We start from the raw sequence: 10785 nt of genomic DNA, 5'->3' as shown, positions 1-10785 counted from the left end.
ACAGAAGGTCTTGGAGAAAGGAGCCACCAGATCCCCTTTTTTCCTGCATCAGGCTATAAAAACTTTTCTGAAAGGACTCAGGTAGATGACACAGTATTTTCCAGCAGACCTGAGGTATTAACTTCTGGTCAACATCAATTGCTTCATCTGAAGGTGCTCTAGTTCTCGTTTTAGTTTTAACTCTTGTCTGCAACATATTCAGTTCTGCACAGTAGAATTGCCTTCAGATTCCCAGAGGGGCTTCAACAGTTCTCTGCCATTTCATTTTTGGGTGATCTGTGTTTGTCTTTTCTGCCCACTGACTTGACTTTACTGCCTACTGCTCCCCATTTGAAAAAGCCACCCCCCCCCCCAGCCTACTTCTCTTTGGGAGTGATCTGTCTTTGTCACTGTGCCAGCTTTCCTCTGCCAGTCACCCTACCTTGGGGGAACTGTTCCAGACCAGGGTAATTGGAATGACCACTGTACTGTCCATCCACTATGGTGTAGGGCTCATCTGATGTGATCCAGTAACTGAATAAGAGCACTTTAAAGACGCCATCAGGGTTTGTAATTTTTAATGTAGTTGATTTTATATATATAATGTAACTGATTTTACTGTTGTACATTGCCCTGAGCCTGGCGCTGGCCAGGATATTGTGATTCATCAAATATAATAAATTAATATATTTTTAAAAAATAAATAAATAAATAAATAAATAAATCATCATCATCTAGCTCAAAGTGGTCTTGCCCTTCAATGGCAGTTCCACATCCAACGGGCCACATATTTCCTTTCACACCAGTGGCCACAAGACAGAATCACAGTTTGCTGCGTTCCCCTTCTAGGTGGTGAAGAGTGTCAAGTGCAGACTCAAGATTGCCTCTCACTTGCCCTGCTGGCAAGTTATTGGTGGCTGGTCATGGGCTCCCATCCAGAATCACCATGTCATGTTGCTCTGTCTGCTGGGAAGGTGATCACAGGGCAAGACCAACTCTGCCTGTCATGGAGTCAGGCTGTATTGAGCCATCCTTCCCATCATTTCACCCTGCCACTCCCCACAACTTTGTTATTTTGCTCAGCCAGTGTCAGGGTACCTCAATCAGCAAATCAAGGTTCAGCGTTCAACCTCAGCAGGGAGACGGGTTGGAGCACACCTAAGACCACGTCCCTGTGTCTGAGACTCCTGATCACCAAAGAGGTTGGCCGTTTGCTCTAGTCCAGAGCTGTCCACTCTAACTCACCCCACTGGCAAGGGGTCTGCAGGGATTGGATGTTCCTGGGTGCCTGCTCGCTGGGGCCTACCAAGGAACATATCCTGTCATTCAGGCTGGTGATGGCTCCAGGCTCTCCTTGCCTCACTGGCAAGGTGACTGCTGGCTAGTGGTGCAGACTGATCCTTTTGCTGGGGGTTGCCAACGACCATGTCCCTCTTATGGCAGCTGCAAGCTAGAGCCTGGCTGGGGAGACGACAGACACATGACAGAGTAATGGGGGCCATCATTACTTAGCTCTGTATCCGAGTCCAGGGACACTCCCTTCCACTTGCAATGCTGGCAAGGTGGTTGTAGGACATGGGCTCCACAACCCAAGCTGACCACAAGAGAATAGCAGTGCTCCTGGGTGGACAGGTTGGCCACACGGTCATCTGAGAGAGGGTGGGCCTGGCCAGGGACACAGTGACGGAAACCAGCTTGCAACAGTGACAGTCCTACCTGCTTCCAGGGGAGAATAAGGGGTTCCACCCACAGCAAGTATGATTCCTCTAGCTTGCACAGGGTCTGTTCTACACTCTTCTCCTCACCCTGCACCTGTAATGTCCCCAGAAAGTGCCTTCCTGTGGGCACCTTCTTTGGGGGGCTGTAACCTGGATCTCCCAAGTCCAATCTCCATATAACTTGGAAAACATGTAGGAGGGCATCCTTGGAAAGTCTGCAGTGAGCTTGATTCCTCTAGCTGGTACAGAGTCGATTCTACAGTCTCTTGAACTCATGCCTGTCGTCCCCAGAAATCACTTCCCTGGGGGCACCTTCTTTGGGGGGCTGTAACTCAATCCCCTAAATCCAATCTTTACCTGTGGGGAAGATAAAGGAGAGTCACCTGGAGAGCCTCTACAAGTTTGGCGTCTCCTGGATCCTGGGAGGGCTGGCCTGAAGCATCCCAAGCCTCCCAAGCCAGTTTGAGGAAGACATTTTGGATTGGATTCAGGTTCCTGATTGCACCCCTCCCCCCCTCCTGAATGGCTTTCCCCCTCCCGTTTGGGTTACTTGACCCCAGCATAGCTTTTTTGGGGGAGGGGGTGTCAAAAGGGGCTACTGGGAAAATGGGATAGGGAAGGGGTAATAAACTTCCACCAGCAGAAATCAGGCAGAACCCAACCCAATATTGCAATGGATCTGAGAGTTCCAGCCAGCACTTTTACAAATACTTGTTCTGAAAACAAGACAGATTAGCTTCACTGGTTCCTCCCATCCATGTTTAAGAACTGGCAGGGGTGGAGGACTGTTTTATGCTGGTACTATGTCACCCCTCTGAAACTCTACAAGGCTGGGAGCTTAAAAGCATAGGTAGAAGGAGTGGTTGCTCCTGATGGTTTTAGGTATGAATGGCTTTGGACAGAGGGGCAAGGGAAAATTTGAGGCCTAAAACTGCTGATATTAAGGGGGGGAGAGGGCTTCTCCTCCGAAACAGCCGGAATCTTTAGAATCCTGCTATATTTTACTTATATTTAATAGATTTATCCATTAAATATTCCCCACTCCTCCACTTACAGCTGCTGGAATGGCCTTGGGTTAGCCATAGCTATTGCAGGAGTTGTCCTTGAAAGGGCAGCTGCTGTGAGAGCCCTCTCAGCCCCACCCACCTCACAGGGTGTCTGTTGTGGGGAAGAAGATATAGGAGATTGTAAGCCACTCTGTCTCTGATTCAGAGAGAAGGGTAGGGTATAAATCTGCAGTCGTCTTCTTCTACTAGACGTTCAACTGACAGCTTTAGTTTCCAAGCTGCCAATTAATTTTTCAACTACACAAAAGCAGAAAAGATAACAATACTGACCTCATAGCCACATTCCTCTGGACACAACTTGCCCAGTGACATCTGTGTTTTCACTCTGCGTACAGCGCTCTCCTTGTCTGAAAGCCCATCAGACTGAGTTGAAATCTCAATGGGGATTTCTGGAGTTTGTGACATCATCTCATCCAGCTTCTCAGTCAGCTGATGTTCTCGCCTGCTGGCCCGCTCATCTGGACTGTTGGAATGATCACTGGTATTCCCTTCTTCTCCATCAGACACAGAGAGGTTTTCAGAGCTGAAAGTTGAATAGGACTGGCAGCTACTGATGCAGCGATGTGGCCTGCAAATCCACAACAGGTTAGTCATATTGACAAGACTTAAAGGCTACATGCAATTGAGGATGAGGCCAAGTTCCTAAAAGCATGTTCATTATGCACACAGCCTTAAACTCATGATGGGTCAAAATCTGCCACAAGAAAATATTTCTCCTTTTAACTGAAGAAACACATGGCCTCATAAAAATCTCCTATTTTTTAAAGAAAAAATTATAACTAAATAACTTCACAAAATGCTTAATGTTTCAGAACATCTCATCTAGATTTTACCCCACATATATTCTTGGGATGAAATCTATTGCTTTATATTCAGAATTTTAGAAGTGTACCTAGGTCTCTTCACAATACTATGCATGACCAAAAAAAATGGTTAATTTGAATTAAAATTGCAAAAGAACCATTGTTATACAGATTACAGTTCACATATTCTAGAAAGGTATGGAATCATTCAAGAATAACATGCTCCTTCTCTAGTGACCCTGATTTATAAAAAAGATTGTATATTATACGGACATGGGCTTGGTTGTCATCAGTACGCTGATGATACCCAGCTCTATCTATTGATGGAAGGCCGGACTGGTGATGTCCCTACAAATTTGGACCGGGCGTTACAGGCCGTGGCTGACTGGCTCAGGCTGAGCGGGCTGAAGTTGAATCCAACGAAGACTGAGGTCCTTTGCGTGGGTCGGGACGGACCGGGGGGGGAGATTACTCTGCCAGCTTTTGACGGTGCGCCACTGACACCAGTGCGCAGGGTCAAGAGCCTGGGGGTGCTACTGGAATCCTCGCTATCAATGGAGGCCCAGATAGCTACCACCGCAAGATCCGCCTTCTTCTATCTCAAGAGGGCGAGGCAGTTGGCTCCCTTCCTGGAATGCGACGACCTAGCAACTGTGATCCACGCAACGGTCACCTCAAGACTAGACTACTGCAATGCCCTCTACATGGGGCTGCCCTTGTGCTGAACGCGAAGACTTCAGGTGGTGCAGAACGCAGCGGCCAGGCTGTTGATGGGACTACCTAGGTGGGAACATGTGCGGCCGGTGCTGCGGGATCTGCATTGGCTACCGGTCGTCTACCGCGTTCGGTATAAGGTGCTGGTTATTACCTTTAAAGCCCTATATGGCCGAGGACCTGCCTACCTTAGGGACCGCCTCTCCCCATATATCCCCAGGAGAGCGTTAAGATCTAGCTCCCAAAACCTCCTACAAATCCCTGGGCCAAGAGAGGCTAGAATGAAGATAACTCGGGAGCAAGCCTTCTCATTAGTGGCCCCGCGCTGGTGGAATCAACTCCCAGAGGGGGTGCGAGCCCTGCGGGACCTGAACCAGTTCCGCAGGGCTTGCAAAACCTCTCTTTTCCAACTCGCATTTGAATTAGGACCAGACTAACTCGATAAAATCATTCTAACTCTAGCCATCTTATGTTGTAACTGAAGCTGATAATATGTAATTGTGACACCAGAAATTATAGCACCTATTTTTATGTATTTTAATCTATATATGTAATTGTATTGTATTCATAATGTTTATCTGTTTTTAATTGAATCATGACGTAGTCATGTCTGTGAGCCGCCCTGAGCCCGCCTTTTGGTGGGGGAGGGCGGGATATAAAAATAAAATTTATTATTATTATTATTATTATAAACGTGGATTCTCAGAGCAAGTACTTCACCAAAAACCTATATAAGTTGATCTGTATACAGGAGTTTCAGTTCTAACAAAAGCAAAATTTCTATCCAAGATCTGGCAACAGTTTCTTCAGTGAGTTCAACACCATCTCTGTAGAGTCAGTATATATAAACATGATATGGATTTTTTTTCTGTCCATGTCTAGACTCAATCACTGAGATGGAAATAACAAAAATTTCCCTATGCAATATATATACCTTGAACTGGATGAAGACCCTTTCATGATGAATTCTGAACTACAGTGGCTTCCTTCACCTAGCTGAAGATGGAAGATAAGACAGACAGTCCAAAACACTAGCTGGAAAATAATCTTGAATCTGTCCTTTTGTCAATTCTGCCCTCTGTTCTGAAAAGTGTCAGAAGTGTATGCTGTTTCCATCTATGCTACACCTTTTTTTAAAAAATGTCAAATTTTAAAGAAAATCTTTTGTGCAGATAGTCTATGGATTTGCTCCCTGTTCATGGATGAGCACATCTGTAAGGAAGAGACTGGCTAAGGCCCAAAAGAGCAACTCCAATGAACTAAAAGCAGAGCAGTGATCGTGCAAATAGTTGCAGAAACTGTCCGGTTTTCATCTCACCAGAGCTGCTGAGTCAGCTTACTTAACAACTGGGCTAGATGGAAGGGGGGCAGTGAGTTAAGGTTTTCTCTTTCAGAATAAAGCCTGAAGAGGAACCTTTTCCAGGAAGAAAAGGGTTGTGTGTTTTTTTTTAATCACACATGTCTTTTTGGTAGATCCAAGTGGGCAGCCGTGTTGGCCTGAAGCAGTAGACAAGTTGCACCTTTAAGACCAACGAAGTTTTATTCAGAATATAAGCTTCCGTATGCTCTAAGCAGACTTCATCAGACAAAAATGGAATGGAAAGCAGTTCTTAATATAGAGAAAGTGGGCAGTGTGTTGGTATGTAGAGTCATACGAACCCCAGAGAGCACTGAGGTCAGTGGGAAAGAACCAGCTGAATATCCCTGGGCCGAGGGAGGCCAAATTGAAGAACACAAGGGAACCGGCCTTCTCTATTGCAGCTCCACACCTGTGGAATCAACTTCCGAACGAACTGTGGGCCCTGCGGAGTCTTGACCAATTCCGCAGGGCCTGCAAGACTACTCTTTTTAAAATGGCCTTCACTGAATGCTGAGCAAATGATAGATTCGCTGCTGTTGTATTCCGCCATCAATTTATTAAAAACCTGTAATTTAGCACCATAACTGTTAACTTAATTGGAATGTCGATTTAAATGATGGTTTTATAATGCAGTATTTGTTGAATTATATGATTTTATTGTATTGTATTGAACTAATATGTTGTGAGCCGCCCTGAGCCTGCTTCGGTGGGGAGGGCAGGATATAAATAAAAAGTATTATTATTATTATGGTCTGGATAACTTTTGCCTGATTTTAATTGATTTGTTGTTGCTAGAGGACCTCCAGAAGCACTTTAATTTCCTTTGCCTGATTAATTACTGTTATCTGGAGATCACTTCACCTTCTCTGCAATAATAGAGAAATGTTTGCCTGACCTGCTGGACTGCAGTGTGAACCTTCGAGCCAAGGATCCCAGGAGGGGATTTAGAGCCTGGAACCATATATGGTGGCAGCAGTTCTGCACTCGAGAGTCAAACAGGCAGCATATATAATGTAGCCATGGGTTGAGACGCGTTATCCTACTAGCTGCTACATTTTCTCTAGGTTTGTAGAAGACGAGAAAAGTTTGTTTAAAGAAAATGTGTTGTAGGAGAATCAATCCTCTCAGCTACCAGGCCGCAATCAAATTAAATCACACTACAATTCAATCCCTTCCATCAACTAATCAGTTGTTTCACAATTATAGGAAGAGTTCAGCAATTTAATTTTTTTACCTCTGTCTTCGAGGGAATTCTACTTCACTGTCTACCTCTCCTTCTTCTTCTGAAGAATCATCACCACTCTGGCAGGGAGATAAAAGACAACTGTGGGTTTGCCAATTATTACCAACAGCCAATTACAATCACAGAGTAATATGGCCTCTAATAAAAAAAGCAAATCACAGAGCAATGCTCATGTAGTGAAACCTTAGAGTGCAGCTCTACAGGGCAAGAACTATGAACTCCTGGGCACATCCAACAGATTTAGCATACATGATCGGACAGCAAAGCTTAAACCAGCCCCTTGCTTGTGAGAAGGTTAGAGGAACCTTACCTTTGGGATGGGCCGTGTTCTGCACAGCAGTCCTGGAGCGCTCGCTTGGTGTGAGGAGCCAAGAGATGACCCTGGCCTGTGGGTGCTTAATTCACTTCCCTCACTCCTTCCAAGAAACTGTCCATTTGCATACAGTGGGTCATGTGGTGGTGCCTCCAGCTGCTCCAGCCCTGGCTCAAGTGACTGCCCTTGGTTTGAACCATTTTTCCCCAGTCTGCACTCTGGACAGAGGCTGCAAATGTCTCCTTTACAGCATTCCCAATTATTAGCCTTGCTGCCTCCATCCTCCTCCAGATTTCTCCGTGAATCGGCTTCCATGGCAGCAGAGATAAGGTCGGGGCTAGAGCCAGACATCCTCCGCTGCGCATGATTACTGAGAGGGCTCCGCAGGGCTGCAGCAGGGCCAAAATACCGGAGGTTGTTCGCACAGTTGGCTATGTCTTGTCCATGTATGTTTAGCCGAGGGTGATGCCCATGAGGAGGAGGATGGTGTTGATGATGGTGAGATGGCTGGTCTGAGTCATCCTGGGCTGGCTGGTTTTTCAAAATCCCTGCAAAGTCACTGTAGCTGCCTTTGCTGTTTCCTCGTCGATGGCGTGGTTTGCAACGGTAACGGCCTTTGCTATTAACTGTAGACATCTTGGGGCTCCCTGAGAGGGGGGAGCCACTAGGGCCTACCTCAGTGTTGGAAATGCCATCAGACCTTAGCAGATCAGGCCTGGGAAAGGAAGCAAAACAGCATTCTCTGTGTTAGAATTAGTAAGTGCTAAGCTCAGTTATATAGAGCTTTTTCACATCTCTCACTGCACTGTCAATGTGTCTGTTAACAGATGACTCTGGAGTAGTTTAGTTTCTTTTTAAAATGAAGTATGAATTGGTGCATACCAAGAAAGCATAAATAATGCCAGAATCAGAAGCACTACTTCAGATGCAACTACAGGCTAGTATGCATCCAATGGCTCCATCTCTGACATTCAAAGGAAGTTGGCCATGTTTGCTGCTGTTTCAGAAACAAATACAGAATGTCACCACCCCCCACGTGACAGCATCTTCAATGACAACAGCATTTTGAAGTAATTTAAGAATGCTGATGAAGGCCCAATCCTGATCAGGCACATGGCACAACACTCTTGTTTTCCCTTATGCCTTTTCAGGTGCCAAAACAGATGTGGGAGGATGCATTTTAGGATATGAATAAGCAAGGGGGAAGGAGAACAAGAGCACCACAACCTGCTGTGCAGCAGGCCAATTAGGATTGAGACCTCACAGCATTTTAAAATGACATGGCACCCTCCTAGCAGCCATGATGGTGCTATCACATCTAGCTTGGCCCTCAGATGAATCTAGTTGTATTCTTGTTTGGGGGGACCTGGTCTTTTTTAACTGTATGTTAAAAATGTATGAATTCCACAGCCTTCTTGGTGTCCACAGTACTGTCTACACTGCTGCATCTTGTCAAGCTTCTAAAGCAGTGGTTCCCAACCTTTTTGGCACCAAGGACCAGCAGGGTGGAGGAACTGCAGGGTGTGGGAACTGAATTAAATCTGTTTAATTATTTAATTGCTTATACTTAAAATTGTTTAATTTTATGCTTGATAAACTGTTGGAAGCCACCCTGAGCCACTCGTGGGAAGGGCGGGATATAAGTCCCGAATAAATAAATAAAATAAATAAAAAAAAATTGGCCTCCCCACCCTGCCACCTTGCCTCTTCCTCCCTCTGTGTTCATTATGTTAAGCCAGGGGAAGCATCTTCCCAGCTCTTTAAAAGCTCGCCCCCGCCCCCCCCCCCCCGTGCCAGCAGCAGTGAGCAATCTGCTAAACAAGTGGTGCTGCCTTTGCCTCCGGAGGTAAAGGCAGCGTGGCTTGTTCAGCAGTCGCTCGCCGCTGCTGCCAGTTTCTCCCGCGGATCAGCTGCTGCCATGGGGGAGGGAGGTGAGCTTTTAAAGAGCTGAGAAGGCCCTTTCCCCAGCTTAACAAAACAAACACAGAGGGAGGAGGAGGCTACGCGAGAGGAGGAGGAGGCGGCATGGGGGGGGAGGCTGTGGGGCACCACGGGGGGGGGGGGGAGAAGCTCAGCTGGCAGCCCGGTTGCTGATGGGCCATGCACCAGCAGCGGTCCGGGGCCCAGTGGTTGGGGACCGCTGTTTTAAAGCACTAACTTGGTGCTAAAAGCTGGTATTGCTAAGAGCCAATGGTGTGGCATTAATGATCAATCACATACAGGAATAAATGCCAGCTGCAACTTCAGACTCTAGGACAGGGGTGTCAAACATGCAGCCTGTGGGCCACATCCAGCCTGCACAGGTCTCAAATCCTGCCCCCAAGCAATTTCCTTCTCCTGCATCCTTTTCCAGGGCTGCTGCTGCAGCCACACCATAGCTTGCTTCTCCCCCAACTCCCTCAGTGGCTCTTTGCTTCCTGGCTCTTGCCTCCCCCCCCTTCCTTCACTCTCTCTCTCTCACACATACACACACACAGCTCTATGGCTGCTTCCTGATTCATGCAAGATATACAACAAGCCTCTTTCTTTCTCACTTTCACACAGTCTCAGTCTCTCCCTCTATCACACACATACAACTTCTGCTTCCTTCTCTGGGGCCACTCCTCATTGGTGGAGGAAAAAGAGACAGAGAAAACAAAGTTGGAGTCCCATGGCAGCTGTAAGATGACAGTGTTTTATTCCAGGTTTAAGCTTTTGTGTGCAAGCACACTTCTTCGGAGGGAGGCAGAAAAGGAGGCAGGGAGGGAGGATTCTTCTGACAAGCACAGTGTATACTGAGGAAATTATTTTGGCCTATTCTGAAAAGTTTGTATTAAAGACTGGATTTCTCTGTTCCTATCTAGATTTATTTTCTTTAAAAAAAAACCCTGATTAGGAATTAGAACACTTGGATTGGTCTGTATATCTAGGAGCAATTTCAGATGCCATATGATAATAGCATACATTGGTAATGAGACAGGAAAATTAGCTCTCAATTCAGTCCGGGAGGATGCATTGTCTTCAGCTTCATTATCAATTGCAATTCAGCAGTCTCTCTAATTGCCCTTTGAATTCTTTTGTAAGAGCACTGATACTCTTAGGTCAGCAACTGAATGTTCTGGTTTCTAATATCAGACTTATGTCCATTTATTCTTTGCATCCTCCTGGACTGAATCTTCCTGGAATTGAGACCCAGGTTTCCTGTCTCATTACCAGCACTGGTATTTCCATGCCTTTTACCTATCTGCATATCACACCTAATCCAGACATGCTTGCTATTGCCATTTGACATCTGAAATCATCTTTATAAAGTTTATAGCCCTGGTACCTCATGTTACATTTTATGGCACACATGGCCCGGCCCAACAAAGGAACATTTATGTCAGATCTGGCCCTTGTAACAAAGGAGTTTGACACATCTGCTCTAGGGACTATGCATGTTTTGCATCAAAAAGAGTACCACAAACTGAAAATGAGCCCATGAGCCAAGTGCCACAGATCTACTGCATAAACAGAGAGAAACCTACTTCTGTGCTCAAAACAAGATACAAAAGATAACACAAGAAGCTGCCTCCTTCCATGAAAGAAAAGACTGGTTACAGAATCTGC

General features: G+C 46.0%; 1 protein-coding gene across 4 annotated transcripts in view; it reads right to left on the bottom strand.

The window, feature by feature from the left end:
• Nucleotides 1–10785, bottom strand: part of MAP3K13 (mitogen-activated protein kinase kinase kinase 13) — a 67826-nt gene that overhangs the window by 6151 nt on the left and 50890 nt on the right. For all 4 annotated transcript variants that reach the window (XM_060242009.1, XM_060242010.1, XM_060242011.1 and 1 more), the window contains 3 exons: nt 7195–7912; nt 6876–6943; nt 3035–3332 (listed from right to left, as the gene is read on the bottom strand). In XM_060242009.1, the coding sequence (XP_060097992.1) occupies nt 3035–3332; nt 6876–6943; nt 7195–7912 (1084 nt within the window). The remainder of the gene's footprint in view (nt 1–3034; nt 3333–6875; nt 6944–7194; nt 7913–10785) is intronic.

The sequence above is a fragment of the Heteronotia binoei genome, chromosome 6, assembly GCF_032191835.1.
Source record: "Heteronotia binoei isolate CCM8104 ecotype False Entrance Well chromosome 6, APGP_CSIRO_Hbin_v1, whole genome shotgun sequence".
In the NCBI taxonomy this organism is placed as follows: Eukaryota; Metazoa; Chordata; class Lepidosauria; order Squamata; family Gekkonidae; genus Heteronotia; species Heteronotia binoei.
The sequence above is the reverse complement of the archived record's forward strand: the minus strand, read 5'-3'. Positions and strand labels throughout refer to the sequence as shown.